This window comes from Cavia porcellus, unplaced genomic scaffold (genome assembly GCF_034190915.1).
Source record: "Cavia porcellus strain 051 isolate PalLab524CR breed Dunkin Hartley unplaced genomic scaffold, mCavPor4.1 scaffold_14, whole genome shotgun sequence".
NCBI lineage: Eukaryota > Metazoa > Chordata > Mammalia > Rodentia > Caviidae > Cavia > Cavia porcellus.
In genome coordinates this window covers 46,499,191-46,519,896 of record NW_026947497.1, presented here as the reverse complement: position 1 = coordinate 46,519,896, position 20,706 = coordinate 46,499,191, and the positions used below count along the sequence as shown (strand labels likewise).

Genomic DNA, 20,706 nt, shown 5'->3' with positions numbered 1-20,706 from the left:
ACCAGAAGGCTGGTAGAAATCCTGCTGACAGAGATCAGGCTTGGAAGTTTCTGCTGGGAAGGACTACACTGGCTGTTGGAGTCCAGATAACATGTGTTATGGTTTGGCAGAAAGAGCCTGATCTTGCTCATGCCCAGAGATTTTTGCCTGAGACTAAGATTAAAGGTGGCAGATTAATTAAACTGGCAGAAGAAATTTCTAGGCAATTGAATGCTAAGGCAGTGGCATGGCTATTATTGGGGCCTTTCAGCCAGATTTATGTTGAGAATCAAGAGCAAAGAAGCCAGGAGATGATTTAAAATGTTTTGAGTTTGGTCAGGAAAGAAGCTCTAGTAAAGTTGTGGACTGCAAAGATAGAATTGAGGAAATATCCACGGCTGAGAAAGAACAGAATATAAAAGTTGGCCTGAGGGCATCACAAGAAGCAGTCAGTCTCCATCCTTTACAGCCTCAAAACTACAAAAGTGAAAGATTGCTTTGAGGAGAAAGTTACAGAGTGCCTTGTTCCAGAATGGAGACAGCCCAGAGAATTTGTTCCTCAGAAATGGATTTATAGTGGCCAGTGATCCAGGCACTCAACTCCTACAGTCAAGAGAGGGAAGCCTGGTCCAGTTGGCAGCAGACCTTGGCATCATCCATGTGGCACGGGTATTCAGTGCATGTAGAGTGCAAGAGTCCTGAGATTAAAAAGGCTTCCATCCCAATTTCAGTGTGCCTCTGACGGGACAATGTGTGAGGTTGTGAGGGTGAAGCCAAAGCTGCAGTGCAGACCCCAAAAGTTTGGAGAGGCCCAGGACATGGATTATCTGAGGAAACCTGCAAGGATGGAATAAAGCAGGCCCAAGAGAAGCTGTGGGAGCTACGAGCACCAGAAGTGCCATAGGGGCACAGCTGCACAAACCCCTTGGAGCTCACAACATGCCACAGATTGCTTTGACTGTTACACATGGAAATACAACACTTAGTATTATAGCCTTGGGCATAATGGAAACAAGTTCTTGCCAGTTCTGAGGGACGACTGAATTACCAGAGTAGATTTCACAATGAAGAATTTATCTCTGATAAAAAGGTCACTTCATAATGGCAAAGGGGTAAATATATCAAGGAGCCATAATTAAAAACATTCATATACCTAATGGAACAGCTTAAAACCCAAATATTAACCAATAAATAAGCTGCTGCACAGTAAAACTCTAACTACAATAGAATTCTCTCCAGCAATAAAAACAAATGAATACATATAGCCACATGAATAGATCTTAAAATAATTATACTGAATAAAAGAAGTCATAAAAATAAGGTACACACCACATGACTCTATTTGCACAAAATTGTAAGAAATGTAAATTAATTACCACGGGCAGAAAGCAAATCAGCAATTGTCTGAGGAATGAAGTGGAGAAGCCAGTACAGGGAAGGTCAAAGGGGAAAGATTCCAAAGGGAATGAAAAAACTTTTCGGGGTGATGGGTTTATCTTCACTGTCGTGATGGTTTTAAGGGTTTGTACATGTGGGGGCTGGGGATTTAGCTCAGCGGCATAAGCGCCTGCCTTGCAAGCAGGCGGTGGTGAGTTCAACCCCGGTACCGATAAAAATGAAAAAGACAAAAAAAAAAGGATTTGTACATGTGTTAGTTTAATCAAATTATAAACACTAAGTATGGAGTTTTATTTTGAATGTCTATTATTCCTTAATAAAGTTGTTTCATAAAAAGACGAAGAAGACAAGACATATACGTATGAAAAGTTAAAAAAAAAAAAATTAAGCTGCGCTAAGTGTCCTCTAATTGGCCCAGATGATTCCTGCCTCTTGGTATTTACACCCATGCGCAACTCTCTCTTCTAGAGTGCAGGCTGAATTTAATAACTTGATACTAAGGAACAGAATGCGGCAAAGACAATGGGCTGTAACTGCCACAGATAAAAAGATTGCTTGTTTCCTGGACATGGACTTGCTCTGAGTGAAGCTGGTTCCTATAATATATACTTTTTTTTTTTTGTCTTTTTGAGACAGGGTTCTTGCTATGCAATTTAGCCTGGCCTTGAGCTCACTTTGTAGCCCAGGATGGTACTGAATTCACGATTCTCTTGCCTCAGCCTCCCAAGTGCTGGGATTAATACGTGCGCCACCATGCCCAGCTTTTAATATATAACTCTTAAACTAAGGAGAAACTCATTTTCAAAAAGAATTGAGAAGGAAATTCTACTTCCAGAGTCTGTAAGGAACTAGACCCAGAAACTGCAGGGCTGAGCCCCAAAGCCTGTCTGCTCCCAGGTGAGCATCCAAATGAGATCCCAGATCTGCCCAAGACTCTGACAACAGCCTTGGGTAGCACCTAGTGTCAGAGGTGCTGAATTAAACCACATTCAGATTCCAGAGACACAGAAACAGCAACAGCAGTGTTTGTTTCTTGAAGCTATACTTTTAATAGAGATGTTTATTTATTCCTATTTTTATTTTGCTGGGGCTTGAACCAGGGCCTTATGTAAAATTAGGCAAGCACTCTACCATTGAGCTACATTCCAGTCCAGGTATGCAGTTTTGTTACAGAAATAGGTAACTAACACAAGATCTAAATCACACTATTTAAAAAAAAAAAGCCTGCCAAAGCAACTATATTCAGTTCGAATATATTTAGCCAAAACTAACAACACTTAACTAAAACTGAATTACATGAAGGCTCAATTTTCTCAAGAGATTGAAGTCCAGAAGTACCACCGTGCAAGGCTGGTGCAGCACCTTAAAATAACACCAAGACCTTCTCACTTAGGATCAGCCATCCTATGAACAGCCTCAGCCTGAGGCTTGTTACTCTGGGGTTACAATATGACCACATCACAGGAGAGGAAGGAGCTTTTGGCTTTACAAAGAAAATTAACACTGTCCCATGAAACTTGAAACCATTCTACTTCAGTCTGTTATCAGAACTGGTTTCCACTACCCCACATAATTGCAGAAAGACCAGAGAAAGATGAACTTTTTCTTTTCTTTTTTGACAGTTTCCTCAAAGTAAGTGCTTCGTTAGGAATAGGACAGAGTTTATTAGGTAGCAGTCCACAGTATATGCCAAACAATGTATTTTATTTGTGGTAAAATAAAAACCATTCCAGGAGTTTAGAGAAGAGCTAGAACTCTTTAGCGATGGGCACTTGAGGAGGTTTCTGAAAGGAAAGATATTTAGAATTTGGCTAAGTAGAAAGGAAGGACAAGGCAATTTTGCGAGGGGTACCAGGAATCAAACTCATGGCCTTGTGCTTGCCAGACAGGCACTGTGCTACTGAGCTATATCCCTGGCCCTAAGGAAATTCTTTAAAAAGACAAAAGCAAGCAAGAAAAAAAACCAAAAAAATGGAAACAAAAACAAACCAGGAGGACAGAATGCCTCCCTGGGTGCACTACTGGGAGGCAGAGAACCTCAGGAGGCAGGCTGCAGAGACCTCCAGGGTATCCCTCAAGGGGATGGTGGGATCTCAACCCTTCCCGTAGCCTTGATTTATGGTGCACTCTCATTGTGACCCATTGCCTTGCCACAGACTCAAAGCAATCAGCCGTGTTAATTTGTATTGCTGTGACAAAAGTACCTGGGATAATAAACTTGTAAAGAGTGAGGTTTACTTTGGCTCCGGGTTTTGGAGGTTTCAGTCCATGCTCATTTAGCCCTGGCCTTGGGTTTCTGGTCTGGCAGTGCATCATGGTGGTGAGAGCATAGCAAAGGAAGCTACTCACGTCGAGGCTTCCAGGGAAAAAAAAGACAGAAGGGCATATGGTCCCAATATCCTCTCCAGGGCACAGCCCCAGTGACCGAAATTCCTCCCAGTAGGTCCCACTCCTTGATGGTTCCGCCATCTCCCAGTGGTGCCTCAAACAAGGGCTCTTGGAGGACGTTTATGAAAATGACACCAGGGCCGATCAGTCACAGACTACAATCTCAACACTATGGGCCAAAACAAGTTTTCTAAATTAATTATCTCAGGTATTTTTTATAGTGATGGGAAACTGACTAATGTGGCCTTGTATAAAGTTTCTAGTTGCTCAGCTAGGTTTTTAAAAGAATCGCTGTATGATGAACAGGCAGGTAAGAAAAATATAACACTGTACTTAAAGATAAGATATGGACAAAGAGCTGGGCATGGTGGTGCATGCCTGCACACGCAGGAGGATCACTGTGAGCACAAGGCCACCCTGGGCTACGTAGGGAGTTCAAGGCCAGCTGGAACTACATGGCAAGACCCTGTCTCCAAAAAGAGGGAAAGGGGGCTGAGGGTTTAGCTCAGAGGCGTAAGTGCCTGCTTCGCAAATGCAAGGTCACGAGTTTGATCCCCAGTACCCCCCTCCCCCCAAAAAAGGAGAAAAACAAAAATGAAAACAACAAACAAACAAATAAACAAGAAAGATATGGACAAAGGATCTGAACAAATATTTCACCAAGGCAGATGCACCAATGGGCAAAAGAGTATGAAAAGACATAATTAATCATCCAGGAAATAGAAAACAAAACACCACTTCACCACCAGCAGGATGACAAGAATCAAAAAGTCAGGTGGAAAGTTTATAAAGGATATGGAGAAACTGGAACTCTCATACATTGAGGGTAGGAACATAAAATGGTACCACTTCTGGAAAACAGCCTGGGAGTTCTTCAATAATTAAACGGAGTTACCAAGTGATCCAGCAATTAAGTAAAATACATAAAATTACAAGGAAGTACATCCTATTGAAATGCAGCCATTCTTGATACTTACATACCAAAACTAATTTTGACACAGACCTTCCACTTTCCACAAAAATAAGCTCAAAATGAGTAATAAATCTAAATGCAAAAAACAAAAAAACCCCAAAAAACAAACAAACAAAAAAACTGTAAAGTCCTCAGGGGATAAGTTAGAATATTTAGATACTCTTAGGTTTGGCAATAACCAGAATAATCAGTGAAAGAAAAAGCAAAATGAAAATTGAAAACTTCCCTGTGAAAGACACTATTAAGAGAGTGAAAAGACAAGCTACACCCTGGGAGAAAATCTGAAAAACCCCTACCTGCAAAAGGACTAGTACCTAAAAGCACAAAGAGCTATTAAAACTCAGTAATAAGAAAACTAAAAAAACAATTTTAAAACGTGGGTAAAAATATCTAAGCAAATACCTCCTTTCATAGAGGTGGCAAACAAACAAGTGAAAAGATGTGCCATATCATGTTATTAGAAAATTGCAAAGACAATGAAGTAACAGCACATACTTGCTACAACTGCTAAAACACAAAACACTGACATCATCAGACACCGGTGTTGGTGTGAACAACAGGAGCCCTCGCCCACTGCAGCTGGAAATGTGCATCGTCTAGCCACTCCAGAAGGTACTTCAGCAGCTTCTTGGAAATCAAACGTACACTTACCATATCCAGCAGTCATGCTCCTCAGTGTTTACTCAAAAGATCTGAAAGCTTACGCTCACACAAGTCTGCATACAAATATTTACAGCAGTCCAACTGCCAACATTTGGAAGTAGACAAGAAGTTCTTAATAGTTCAATGGCTACTCAAACTGGTATATCCATGCCAGGGAATACTATTCAGAGAAAAGAGATCATGCCACCAAAGGGGCGTGCACACTGTTCAGTTAAAGAAGCTAGTGTGGAATGGCTACAATCTGGAGGAAGATAAAACTATGGGGTCAGGGTAAAGACCAGCAGGGGCAAAGGAGCAGAGCTAGAGGTGAGGGGAGGAAGGGGAAGAAGAGCATAGGGTTTTGCAGCGAAACTATTCTGTATGAAACTGTAATTGTGGACAAGTCATCACACATTTGTCAAAACTCACAAAATGTACACCAAAGAATAAGCCTTGGTAGCCTGTAGTTAATGCTGAAAAATCAAAATTGGGTCATCGAGTCTAATAAATGTATCGTGCTAATGCAGGGTATAAATAACAGGGTGCTTGGGCTGCGTGGTCGGCTAATCTGTCTCTCGTCACAGCACTCAGAAGGCTGAGCAGGAGCACCGTGAATTCTGGGCTGGCCTGGAGTACACAGTGAGACCCTGTATCAAAAGGGATGGATGGGTGAATGACAGAGGAGATTGTTTGGGTAATGAGGGAGAGAAGGCCATTGAGGATTTCTCTGTACTTTCCCATCAATTCACCTACAAACCTAACTTTAATTGCCCCTCCCAAAAGCTGATTTAAAAGAAAAGAAAAACTAAATTACTAGAAAACAGCATCAAGACATGTGGGAAAATGAAAGTTACAGCATTCTAAGGTTGTAGCACTGCTTTTTGTTTGTTTTGTGGTACTATGGATCACATCCGGGGTGTGCGCATGTTAGGTAAACACTTTACCACTGGCCTATGTCTCCAACCTAAGGTCTGAGAGAAAGAGATGCTGATTATCTTTAAATTTTACACCAAGTAATACATGAACAATGTGAGGGGAACCACTGAATGAAAAAAGGCTTAGGTACAACAAATCTTCGTGTTATGAATCACATCTATTACTCGTAACTATGGCAGCTTACCTGAGATTCCAGCTCCTCCAATTTACGTTTCCTTGCATGGAGAGCTTTGCTCGGAAAAGCCCAGTAATAATTAGACGTTCCAATCCTCTCACAGTCCACCATACTATCATCAACTAAGCTTTGGAGAACTTCTTTCACTGACATAGCAGCTGAGAGAAAGAATTTTTATTTAAAAAATTTATTTTTAACATACATACATACATAATACATATATACATATAAATATGTGTGATATACATAAATTTTTTTGGTACCATCGAACTCATGACCTTGCGCTTGCCAGGGTGGCTTCGTGCCACTCCCCAGCCCCGAGAAAGAATTTTTAAAGACTATTAAAAAGCAGCATAAATAAAATTAAAAAGCAAACAACTTTTGCAAACAATATATCTTGAGTCAATAAGTTATAAGACACTCAAAATAACAAGATGACAAACAAAAAAATACATTAAGAGACTTTAGAAATGTGTATGGCTAATATATAAGGAAATATTCAACCCTACTCTTAACTGAAGGAATGCAGAAATAAAACAATGAGATATGCCTTCTTGACTAAAAACATTAAAAAAGAATACATGCTTCAAGTAAATGGCAGAAAAATGTGGAACTATGTGTCTGCAATTATAGATTTATTTATGTGTTCCTTTTATGGAGAAATTTTACCTTATAAATTCAACCACAAAATGTCATGATGGATATGTACCCTGTTTGTCAAAGCTTTAAATGGCAGAAAAAATGGCAACCAATCTAGTGATGGGATTTTTTGAAATGTTCTGTAATAATTTATGCTAAAAAGAGTAATGGCATAGATATTTATTCAGATAGTCAAGACACATTCCACAGAATGTGCTATATGAAAAATAAGGTCAACACAGCATGCACCAACATAATAGTCATTATCTCTGGATGGTGCTAACAAGCAATTCTGATTTCCTTATGTTTGCTTTTTTTCTCCCCCAACAACGAACATGTATTATTTTTTGCTAAGAAAATTAAAACAAAACCACTAAGAAAAGTTAAAGAATAAATAAACAAACTAGGTCCTGTAGTTAGGATTAAAATTAAAAATCAGCCAGGCCAGATGGTATACATCTGTAATCCCAGCAAGAGAGGCTGAGGCAGGAGAATCACAGTGAGTTCAAGGTCAGCCTGGGTTACATAGCAAGACCTTGTCTCAAAAAACAAAAGAAAACAAACAAAATACTCCAATAAACATGGGCTTATGTGGAAAGGATCTTTGCAGATGTAATTAAGTTATGGATCTTAAAACGAGACTTTCTTGGACTTCAAGAGAGTCCTAAGACGATTGAGATGTGTCCTTATAAAGGAGAAAAGAGAACACAGATACAGAGGAAAAGGCCACCTCAAGACAAAGCCGGACTCTTCAGTTCAGCCACGTCCTGCTGGCAGCCCCTGGGAGCAGGAGGAAAAGAACAAAACAGACCCTCCCTTGGAGTCTCCTTGGGAACCAGCCCTGCCTACATCTTAGTGACGAATGTCTGGTCTCCAGAATGGTGAGAAAACAAATTCTGTTGCCTTAGGCCTTCGAGTTTGTGGCATTTGTTATGATAGGTCTAGGAAACTAACACACTATGTAAAGATGTAAAAATTACATTTAACAAACACAATACACAGTTTATGAACAGCTTAAACATGATACACAGAATATGCACAGCTTTTTCCTCTTTTAAAATAAACTATAAGTGTGGAGATTGTCCATGTATATGCACATATGTCCTCTTGAACATATGCTCCAAAGATAACCAATCTGTCCATAGCCAACAGAGGTCAATATAGGGACATTTACAAACATTCTCATCTTTAGAACTTTTTGTCTCCATATGGGAACTGTTGCAGAAAAAAATGACATTTACCCCCCAATGCATCCCAAGTTCATACTTACTAATCCCTTTCTCTTTGGGAGCAATCTTCTCCAAGTCTTTTAATTGAAATACATCTTTCTGTTAAAAAGAGTTAAAGAATAGAAGAAATATAGAGATTATTTTCCACTGTATATCTATATTTGCCATGATTATATTTATAAAACATTAAAAAATCTATGCCTAAAAATGAACTGAGCAATCAAATTAAGCATTTTAAAACTAAAAAGAGACTGTGATTATCTTATTCAACAACATCCATAGAACTTAAAATGGACAGACTTTTGCATAGATATGTAATTCTTTAAAGTACTTGGAGATCAAAACAACTATGTCCCCACTGAAATAGAAAAACTAGTTATGCTTGATTAGTTGGTAATATAAGCCTCCCCGACACTGGTTCGAAGAAAATAGCATACGAACATTAGCCAGGTATGGTGGCAAGGCATTTCAGGCCAGTCTGGGCCACATGAGACCCCAGCAAAAGAAAAACAGTACTTTACTTAGGATATATCATACTCAATGCAGTTCTAATTAAAAGCAAAAGCGATTAACTGTCAAGATTTGTTTATATTTCAGGTTAAGCACTTACACCTAAGTAATAGGCTGTCTGAATTGTTCACCTGTACATTTTATAAGACCTCCAGATGCAAAGCAAGTCACTGTGGAAAAATATGCCTATAGACTATTTAACCTGATAGAGGGAAAAAAAATTACATTGAATTCTCTGTTTGTAATAGATGTGGCTTAATTGGTGAAAATAACCTGGATAATGAAAGTGAAGTTAGCTGAAAAGACTAAAGTATTCAAATGGGACCTCTAATCCTAGTTTTCTGAGCAATCACCACACTGATTTCCACAGTGGTTGCACCAGTCTAAACTCCCATCAACAATGGAGAAGGGTTCCTTTTTCCCCCAGAGCACTGCAAGTGTTTGTTATTCTTTTTTTTTTTTTTTTTTTTTTTGCCTTTTGGAGACAGGGTTTTTCTATGCGTTGGGGCTGGCCTTGAGCTCACTTTGTAGCCCAGGCTGGTCTGGAACTCACAACGATCCGAGTGCTGGGATTATAGGCTTGAGCCACCATGCCCGTCTATATTAGGTTGATTTCTTGATGACAGTCATTCTTTCTGGAGAGAGATGAGATCTCAGTGTTGTTTTAATTCGTATCTCTCGAATGACCAGTGATGTTGAACATTTTTCATATATTTATTTGCTGTTTATATTTCATCTGAGAAGTGTATATTCATCTCAGGTGCCCAGTTTTTGGATTAGGTCTTTGAATTTGAGGGGTCTGATTTTTTTCACTTCTTTATATGTTCTAGTTTGAAGTCCTTAGAGGTTCCATTCAACCTGCTTAGTCCCCTTCTGGGTGACTTCCTGGAAGAATTAACATCACACCACAGCAATATATGTGTACCTATATTTACAGCAGTACAATTTGCAATAGCTAAATCATGTAAACAACCTAAGTGCTCATCAACTGACAAAAGGATTAAAAATGATGTGGTCTTTTTATACAATGAAATTTCTATGCCCATATTTTGTACTGTGACTACTTTGAAGAAAACAATATACAATATATTAACTATTGTTATTCTCCTATCATTTTGTTATAAAATTCTGTTTTATTTTTTCTACTAAAAAAGACTAGTAATTAGAACAGAAATATCATGATTATTTTTATGGAAATCTGAGATCTATTTCTTCCAAAATCAAGTTTATTTGAAAGCACTTTCTACATAGGGAGACCCTGTCTCAACAAAACAAAACAAAAACAAAAAAATGAAAGCAACTTCAACTAGATAGAAGTTAAACTTCCAAAAAATTGAAAACTTCTTCAAATGGGCACTGCTAAAAAAAAACTGGAAAGATAAATCATTTCCAGATGAAAATATTTGCAAAACAATACTTGACAAAGGATTGGTACCCAGGGTACCAATCTTTATATTCAAATGAATATAAGGAATTCCTTTGAGGTATATTTAAGAAAAGAACTGATATTAAATAAAGGAGTGAAAAGATGAATACAATGGATAAAGCAAGTATACTTGTAGAATTCAGGTGGTAGGAATATAGTTATTTACTGAAAACCTGTTTGATCTTTGTTATATGTTTGAATATTTTCATAATGTTCAAAAAATTCATCTTACTATGGCTAAGATTTAATTTTGTTTTCTTGTAAGACTTAACTTCTCTTTCACTTTACCCAAGGTTTAATAAATTAAGGAAATACTAACTAGAGAATGAGATCGATTTTTAAACTTCTGGAAATCAGATATTTAAAGATAATTATTTATAATCTCAGGGAACATGTAATACATTGTGACTGCAAAGAGACTTTTTTTTTGTCTTTTTCCTTTTTATTGGTACCGGGGATCGAACTCACGTCTGCCTGCTTGTAAGGCAGGCGCTTATGCTGCTGAGCTAAATCTCCAGCCCCTTGCAAATAGACTTTTAACAATGCATTCGAAAAATCAGTCTCTTTACAAATTCTTCAGATTCCTCGGCAAAGGAACATGAGCTCATCAGACATTGCCAACACAGTCAGCAGAGAGGAACGGCAGACATACTGGTCACCCCTTGGGCTTGCTGTGTGACCAAGGGGCTGGGGAAGAGCAGGTCTCCAAATGCAGGTCGACAGGCAAATGCTGCTTAGTAAAACAGCATATTCGGTAGTTCTTAGATGCCTTGGAATTAAACACTGAGGAGAAGGAGAGATGAAAAGGATGGTTCTAGCTTAAAAAATAAAAATAGAAAAACCTACATGTAAGATAGTATGGGAGATCTAGAGTTACAATAGCAGATTAATGCAATCCACTGACACCTAGAAGTACATAGACTATCTCATTCTAATTCTCAAATCAACACTGTGAGCAGGATACTATTATAATCCTTTCTAATAAAGACACAGACACACAGAACCAGTAACTTCTTTAAGGCTGCACAGCTATTAGGTAAAATAGATTTTGGATATAAATTCTCAGTCATGGAGCTATGCTGTTCCTCAGTTCTCCCCGTATAACTGGCAAAAATTCTCTTTATTACAGTAGCAGCTTCAGAAACAGACACACATACACACGAGTGTCTACACATTTATGACAACACACTTACATATTTACAGATTCTCAAAGTGTGGTCATTCCAGAACACTGTACACCAATGGAAAGCCATTCAAACCTTTGCTAAGGCAGTATTTAGAAAATTCAGCAAATGTTATTTTGTCTTCAACATAGTCCCTTTGAAGATTCTTACCCTTCATGAGCTGTCACTATGACCAAGACTGTGTTTCAGAAAGATGTCTGAAACTTTTTACCTATGCTGGGCGGCAAGCCAGGACATGGCCCTTCATTGGCTGCTTTTCTAATCTGACTCAAAAGGTAACACAGGGCTGCTGCAGGCAGCTGAGCAAACAGACTGTAAGGCAAATTCCACCTGTGATCCAGCCAGGCTTCAAGTTCGTGCTCATATTGCAGTATTTTTTAGATTGTGCATTTTCTACTTAACCTTCAATTTATCAATTTATTTATGCTGCAGCTTTTCCCCATCTGTTTCACATACACATGATATCAAAATAGCCAGTGGGTTGGGACACGAACAGGTGAAAGGTCTTACCAAGAAATATGAAATTAACATTTTTTTTTTTTTTTTTTTTTTTTTTAGGTAAAAAGTCCATTTGGACTTGAGCCTGGAGCACTCGCCGTACACAGACACGATAAAGACAGCAGGCTCTCGAGTCAGGTGCCTGGGTTTGATTCCAGGCTCTGCCACAGAAGAGTTGAAATTTAAACGTTTCCTAGGGCAGCAAGCACAAACATCTGGAATAAGTTACGGAGGCTGTGTGCCATCATTCGACATGTGCTACTCTATAGCTGGATGGAAAAACACAAAGAGCCAGTGTTTCACCCCTCTAAAATCAGGCGAACCCCTTTGGTTTGAATCCTGGTACAGCCAGTGGTGTTCTTGAGACGCGAGACGAGCTTCTCAGCCTCCCAAGTGTCTCCATTTGTAAAAAAGATGCTGACGACAGTACCTTCACTCGCAAGGCTGATGTAAGGATAAAATCAGAGGACACACACTAGCGGCACGGACAGGTCGACTGCACCTAGGTAACGCCCTGCAAGTCTCAGCTATCATCAACATTACTTCAGGCAGGAAAGGGATATGAACACTACTTCGGAAAGACAGTTCTGGTACCAGTATTTAGGGCAGTCTGAGCAAGGAGAACCTACCAACAGTGGTACATGGTTCTTTCATATTGCACAGCTCTCAGGAACCACAAAGGTTTGCAGAATTCTACCCATCTTTCAAGAAATTGGTCAGTACAGACTTCTAACAGAGCAGAGACTATTAATATTGGATTACTTAATGTGAAATACGAAATTCACTAATTGCAAAAATATATTTAACATGAAAGTTGCACAAAATATTAAAAATCTTAACTTACTGTCTCAAAAAATATTTGCATCATACGGGCTCTCTTTTCTTCTGCACTCAGTCCTTTTTTCTTTGACTAAAACACAGAAGAACAAAAGGTAAACACTGCCTTTTTAAAACACTGGATTCCAAACAACTTTGTGTGAAACATTATCTGAAATTTTACACATGGCCTTAGCCGGTATCACAGGTTTGACACTCTCAGAACACGTCTAACTTCTAATTTTAACCACTGTGTGGCAAATCTCTATGGTAGGTGCTAAAGAGCAGGACGAGTAATTAAGACAACACCTGGCATTTTGCAAACATTAAATATTTATAAAATTGAACCAACGATAAAGAACTATATTTACCTTCAAAGGGTTTACAAATTCTCACAACCACTTATAACTGATGAACAGCTACATGCATAAATACCCAGGACAGAATGAATTAATTCCACCCTGGGAGGAAAAAGGAACCCAGAGGTGAGAGGGCCTTTAGTGACTCTGAGAAGGGGGCACAGTGTTGGGGGAGAACTTGGAGCAAACACAAGCAGTGTGAGGCTGGGGAGGAGAGTGGGGGGTAAGTGGCAGATTAGAAAGAGATGAGACCAGAATGAGATCGGATGAGGGTGTCTGAGGCCAGATCATGGAAGGCTCACTGGGAAGAGTGGCTTTTATTTTAAACAATGAAGAACTACACAGTAATATTAACAGTGGCACTAACATGAAGAGAAGGCTACAGGAAGGGAAAGCCTGTCCAAGTAGAAAAGTGGCCCCTACTTGGTTTTTGTTATTATGTAATACTCTAGGCCAATTTGAAATTAAGATAATCAATATGTAACTGAAATGTATAAAATATATTACTCTCTTTTGTACATAGAATATGTGCACATAAAACTAAAATCTCATTTATTAAAAAAAAAGCCAAATTTCAACTTAAAGATTTGCGGAAAAAACAAAAACAAAAACTGAAAAGCATCCTCTCCAGCTCTCTAATATGGAACTCCACTCTAACGTTTCTTGAGTGATATGCATTGTTCTCAAAAATTAGATGGGATCATACGAACCATTTACTTAAAAAGCAGGCACCACAAAAATGAAACTATTCAACCAAAACCTCCATGGCACCATGTCTATCTAGGAACCTGGGGAAAGAGAGCTGGATGGCTACTCCAACCTGACACGCTGCTTCTTCCCAAAACTTAGACACTCAGTAACTCATCTCAATGAAATGAGCCTGTATTTTTTGATAGCCATATGAGTAAATAAGGAGCCTCGAAATACGAGGCTTTTTCCTTCCTTGGTCAGTAGTTCCTCCAGCTCTGGCTGTCGATCCGCTCCTCTACTCACCCTTCTCTTTGATCTCATCTGCATTCATGGCTGTAGTTAACTTTAGAGTTGAGCCTTCCAATCCTCACATCCATGCCCGCGTGTCTGAGCTCCCATGCTTCAGTAATATGCACCTACCTGCCTGCTGGATGGACTTCAGATTCCAGTGCTCCAAACCCAATGTCCTCTCTAACACCTCCCCCAAAACCTGCTGTCCACATCCATGGCTGCCTCCATTTAAGAAGACCCACACACCAGAGGTATAGCAGTCATCCAAGTGCCTTCCTCTCTCTTACTCTACACCGAGCCGATCACCAGATTCCGTACTTACCTGTTTCTCCCTGGTCCTGTCAGCTCTGCCCTACCACCACTAACCCTGGCTTGGGTCTTCATGGTCGATCTCTTGCATACATTTCTAGTCACCTAACTATACTTGGTCTCACCTCTACTTTTATCTCTCACGAGGTGAAAAAGCAAATCTCACTGTCCCTTTCCCTTACTGAGCCAGAAGTATCCATGCACCCCTCGTTTTGTACAAAGGCCGCCTATCACCTGACTCCAACCAGCCTGTCTCAGCGGCTGCCTACCTCCAGTTTGGCCATAAACATATGATGAGCTAAGCAATTTGGGTTATAATTCAAAGACTACTCTCTACCCAGAGATGCTATACCTTCTGTGCCTTTTTAAAAAAATGTTCCTCCACTTAAAACACTTTTGCATACTTGAATTCCAGACAGTCTCTTAAAGCCCAGCACAGGGATGAGCTCACAGGCTAAGCCTGTGTCTCCATGACACTTTGATCAAATCATTTATTACACCTGAGAGATGAGTTCACATGTTTCCACTCAGCAGACTGAAAAACTTAGGAATATGAATTGCCTTGGCCTTCCCTGGTCTCTGTAAGCCAGTTAGATGGCCAGCCCTGAACTGCAGAAGCCCTCAGCTCCCAGGCTCCCAGTACCTGCCACATTTCCCAGTGTACTTTAGGGAAATCTGTGCTATCTATCTGTGGCCATGCTTGAGACAAAGCAGAGAAATCTCGGGGAGGCAAGCTCCAGAAAGTCTTGTAGAGCTGTTCACTGAACCTCGGGCTTCAAGCTAGACTTCAGGACTGCTTATCAGGCTCCCTTCACACTGGCCTCCTGCAGTATCTGAAAATTGAGCTTGTGATTCACACCTGCTTTCGAGGCTCATTGGCTCACTTCCTGATTCCAGTGGGTCTCAAACTGCCACACAGTAGAATCATCTCAGGTGCTTTTCAAAAAAGATGCGGGTGGGTGGCAAGACACATTCTGGATGAATTGGGCATGCATAGTTTAGCAGTCCTCTCCAGGTGCTTTAACCTGATTCCAGCGTTGAGAACTAGCTTTTCTCAAACCAGAATCTAGAGGACATTAGGGGTTCTTCAGGGACAGTAAAATTCCCTCAGGGCTTCAGACCGTGGCTGCTTTAGCAGAAAATATATCCTGAAGTTGTAGGAAAGGCTCCTAGGATTTTGGTAGCATAAACAGCTTCTGGAAAGTCCGTCAGACTCCACCAGATTGGCAGAGGCAGGCAAAGATAAAGAGAATCTTGCGTGGCAGAGCTTAGTTTTAAGGAAGTTCTCAACACTCAATAGCTTATAAAAAGTGACTCAAGAAATGCAGCTGTGCTGGATCATCCATGTACGGTGTTTTCAGACTGCTTACTATTAGCCTCTTTTAAGACCAGAAATAATTTTTATCATTATGGGAAGTATTATAGCTAGGATTAAAGACTACTATAAAAGGATGTCCTAGTACTATCTGCATTTAGAAACTTGAAAAAAAAAATGAACACGGACTTATTTAGTAACTTAAGATGAGGAAAATTATCCTGATAGTAGGATGTTCTGTTGGAGTCTGTGCCTAGATCCCCAATCCCCTAAACGGGTGCATGGCCAAGACTCAAAGGAATGAGACAAGCGGCATGGTCTTTAGGGCTGCAGGAGGAGTGAAACCCTTAGCAGAGCTCATAACCCTGCTAGCTGACCAGCTGACTGACCCTGGGCAGCCCATATTTAATAAGAACAAGCAAGGAATTGAGTGGACAATGAAGAAAACCTGAGCGGGACCTTGGGAGGGGTTCAAGGACCCCTCAGAGCAACAGAGGATGCTAATTAAGGAAAACTATCCAGAAACTCTCTAGCTGGCCTCATCTGTGGCCTGTCTTACTCCCTGAGGAGTCTCCTGGTTCTCAGTTCAATCATGCCTGGACCACATCACAGCTCTGCACATGTATTCAGCTTCAACACTCTCCAACAGAGTTCAAATTAGTAAGGACACTCAAAACTTTGCCTGAGGGCTATGAAGCTTCTAGATTAACCAAAATGTTAAACTGCTTTAACAACAACAATCTTGTGTCTAAGGTTTACAGAACTCCTAGTACTAGTCCTGTTGGTCAATCACAATGGATTTTTGAAAAAAGCAAAAAGATGTTATCTGCCTATCTGCTGTCCTCTGAGTTGCGCTTCTCCAATTCCAAAAATATGACTGGGCTCCTAACGGTTTACCCAACAAAACAGCTACTAACCGACCATGAAGAAAGAGGTTAAACTTTGTCTTTTACTGACATGACACGAACCTTTCCGGATCACGCACCTAAAGCGCACGTACTTATTTACGAAGGGTTTTGTGTCTCACGCTTCTCTATGATTAGATGCATCGTTAAAAAGGGGTAAAAGCACGTTAAATCACGCACAACAGAAGGGGATTAATGAGTAAAAAGATGAGATAAAAGAACAAATAGTTCTCAGTCGTCAGTTCTATTAGGCGCCAACTCTACAAAGCGAAATCTGCCAACACGAAGCCCGGCAACAGACTTGTTTGAACTCCGACCGAGTGGCTTCTCGGACCCTATCTCTTGCCCAGGTGACTGCCTTGGTAGTTTAACCACAAAGAAGCCGTTTTCAGTTAAAATGCAGCTGGGCGTGAGTCTGCACGTAAACACCGCGTCCCAGAGCCTCGTCCAGCCCGCTGAATGCGGATCCCAGCTCCTTTTAATCAGACAGATTTTACTGCCACTAAGAAGGTTAAAGGGAAAAAAAAAAAAAGGCACGAAACTGGCTCTCACATAGCAGGACGCCCACAGCAGGGGCTGTGGGACCACGGAAGCCGCCTGCCCGCCCTCCGGGGAGCAAAGCGGGGCGTCCCGCGGAGACGCCGAGGTCGCGGACCGAGGATGGCGGGGCAGAGCGGCACGCAGACTAGGCGACACCGCGAGGCGAGGCGGGGACACGGGACGAAGCTGCCCGGGACGCTTCCTCAGCTCTTACCATGGCGCGGACGGCGAGCCTTCCAGGGACGAGGCCTGCGTGGGGTGACGAGCGCCTTTGGTTTTGGCGCCAAACGCTCGGCGCGGAGCAGCGAGGGGAAAGCTGGTGAGCGGAGCAGCCACGTCTGCACGGCGCGCAGCGACCCCTAGCGGCTCCGCCGAGAGCCCAGTTGGGCGTAGGGGCGGGGTCTGGACTGGGACGGAGGGCGGGCTCGGATGAGGGGCGTGGCCTGAGCGTAGACCGGGACGCGGACCGAGGGCTAGGGCCCGGATTGGGCGGAGGGTGGATCCCGTCCAGGCAGGGGGTCGTGGGCGGAGAGCGAGCCTGGGGTGGGGGCCCGAGCTAGGGTCCGGATGGAGGGGCGGGACCTGGACCGGTACAGGGGAGGAACCCGGGCCGAGGGGCGGAAAGAAGGGCGCGGTCTCTTGCCGGGACCGGTCCCTGATTGGGCGGAGTCGGACCCGGTCTGGGGACGTGGCCTATTACAATGCCCTGCGCCTAGTGGCTGAGTGGTATTCATTTCTGTGTTGTCACTTTTTCTAAAAGGGAAGAATTGGGCCGTCGTGTTTACCCGAATTTCCTCAGCGCCGTGGCTATCTGGGTTAAGTTTGGGTTAAAAATTAGAAGGCTGAGGGCTGGGGATTTGGGTCAGTGGCATAAGTGCCTGCCTGGCAAGCACAAGGTCATGAGTTCGATCTCTGGTACCAAAACAAAAAAAAAATCCAGGAGAAACTGCTGTCTCTCCTTACTCCGGCTTGTCCGAGATGGAATATGCTCCGTTCTGCCCTAATTTCCTCTGCTTCTCCCTGCTAAAATTCCCTGCGTTTCCAGCTTTAAAAAGTCGGTGTGTGCTTGCTTCTCCCTTAGGGCTTTTTTTTTTTTAAGTAGACAAAATGATGTTAAAATCAGAAGGGTCAAAAATACACTACCTCATGAAAGTAGCTGCAGAGTCAGAGGACAAGACTTGATCCCTTACGCTGAAAAGTGCTAACAGTTTCCCCGAAGGTGTCAATCATATTGCATTACTCTGAAGTGTAACAGTTTTACTAAAAACATAAACAGTGGCATCAAGCAAGTCCTTGTTGCTTCTTACAAAAGTAGTCCTTGTTGCTTCTTACAAAAGCAGGAGAGGGCCCTGAGTTCCAACTGTTTTTTCCTAGAGTGAACAGGAGAGAGTTCTAAACTAGTAAATGGGTAGTCAATTAATACATGCTTAAATATGTACTAAAGAAAATAGAGTACTGTATTTTTCATGATTGGCCATTATATGGCTAAAGTGGGTGTTATAGTCAGATTAAAGAAAGGAAAAATAACTGCCGGGGTGACAAGTTACAAGACAGGTGTAAACGGTCTTCTCTTACTCTGTCCAGAGATTATCTTGTGTCTTCTATCCCATCAGGGCTAAGGTCCTCACCTGGCTCACTCTTCCTTATTCTTTAGACAGTTCAGTTGCCACCTTCAGAAAGTCCCATCTCCCAGCCCCATCTCACAAGTGGTCCATGAGATACCACAGAGGAAAGACATTTTCATGTTTCTTGCACCAGGCCCCATACATTGTACAGCTGTATTTATTTGTCTCACGCCACTAGACCAAAATTCTGTGCCAGCAGAGACTTCCTTGTTTACTGCTCTTCCCTGCTGGCTAGCACAGTAATGGAACATAGTGCACTGATATATACCTGTTAATGCTCCCATAGAAAAGTAGTCATAGTATTCCAAGTATCTGGTTTGTTTCTCCGGACTGTAAGCCACTGGATGGCACAGGCTTCGTGATTCATCTTTGTATAGCTTATGCTTACCTGAAAGTCTGGTGTACCACAGATGCTTATAGTTGTTCAGGGACTACAGCAATGAAAGAAAGAGCAGTAGCTTGATGAAGCTTGAATGTCGATTTGCTCTTGCCTGCCTCCCAATTTAACAGAACAGTCTGCAGCTTTGGTTCCTGTGCTCTCTGAAAAGAAACATTTCTGTCTTTCTGTGGAATGTGTTCCAAATCGATCATCTGAGATATATTAATATGTAGGCCAAATAGCCTGTGAAGTGCTCTAGTCTGAATCTGAAAACCTGTAAAGGCCAAGTAGCAAGGGCTAGGTGAACTGAAGTAGGATTTTATAATATTAATGTTCACAGTCATCAGTGATATTATGCTTGGTCTTTGAAATTTTGTTGTTTCACCTTTCTCTTTAAGACTAATTTAGATCATCTTTGTCAGAGATACAATCTATTCTGGATGCTTTTACCCCTCTAGAAAACAAACCATTATTCACAAAGGATACTTTACAGATCAATTAAGATAAATTTTAGGGTTCCACTGCCTCACAGCAAATACAAATCAGAAACTTAATGATCTAAAGGTCTATAAATACATCAGGGAAAATAAACTACATGCAAATATGCAGACATGCAAAACAAATCAACAACTTGTTTACAATCATTAATGTATAAAGATTCCTTTTTAGGAACACAAAGAAGGAGTCCAGTCAAAATTGTGGGAAAATCTGGACATAGTGGCACATGCCAGTATTCCCAGCACTCAGGAGACTGAGTCAGGAGGATCCTTGCAAGTTCAAAACCAGCCTGGGCTACAAAGTGAGTTCAAGGCCAGCCCGAACTGCATAATGAGACCCTGTCTCAAAAAGACAATAAATAAATAAACTATGCAAAAGATACTGGTCTGTAGGTGGGGCCTCTAAAATAGCACCTTTGACATTATGAATACAGATTATGTTTGAGAATGTTTACTTGAATTTGAGAAAGGCTGTGGAAACCAGTTTCTTTGAAAGTATACGGCATATGTATATTTAGCAGTGGGCTCTTCCTGAGATGAAGAGCCAGAGGATTATCCAGACTTGTTCTCTGGATGGTTAGAGTATGGTTTGAAATGTGTCACCCACTGCTTGATAAAACACAGACTGTTTTATTGGAACGAATTCCATGCAACTAAATTCTGGTACCTAAAGATAACACTGGTAGTAAGATCTCCCTTCAGTTCTTCCCTTGTTAGAAAACCGTCTGCCATGCCCATTGTAAAGTCTCCATCTTGTGATCCTTTAAAGATTACAAGGACAGTGATTTTTTAAAATCTACTTTTAAAAGTTTCTAAACATACATGCTATCCATGTATTAGGCCTTCCAAATTCCTGTTTCAGATACAGTACATCCTAAAGACTACCAGGTGGTTAGGAACATAACAGTTTTACTAAGCTTTTTCTCACTAGTATAAACAGTTTGGTTGAGGTATTGCTTGTTATCTTCTACACATTCTAGAACATTCCTACAATCCCCTTCAC

At 41.2% G+C, this 20,706-nt stretch overlaps 1 protein-coding gene across 2 annotated transcripts in view; it reads right to left on the bottom strand.

The window, feature by feature from the left end:
* Mnd1 (meiotic nuclear divisions 1) overlaps positions 1-17,753 on the bottom strand; it is a 50,549-nt gene extending 32,796 nt beyond the window's left edge. The window contains exons 1-4 of one of the 2 annotated variants that reach the window (XM_063260863.1): positions 17,417-17,753; positions 12,822-12,887; positions 8,401-8,458; positions 6,501-6,649 (exon numbers count right to left, since the gene is read on the bottom strand). In XM_063260863.1, coding sequence (XP_063116933.1) covers positions 6,501-6,649; positions 8,401-8,458; positions 12,822-12,887; positions 17,417-17,419 — 276 coding nt within the window. In that variant the 5' untranslated portion in view covers positions 17,420-17,753. The remainder of the gene's footprint in view (positions 1-6,500; positions 6,650-8,400; positions 8,459-12,821; positions 12,888-17,416) is intronic. The other variant, XM_063260862.1, reaches the window with a different exon arrangement.
* Between the last annotated feature and the right edge of the window lie 2,953 nt (positions 17,754-20,706).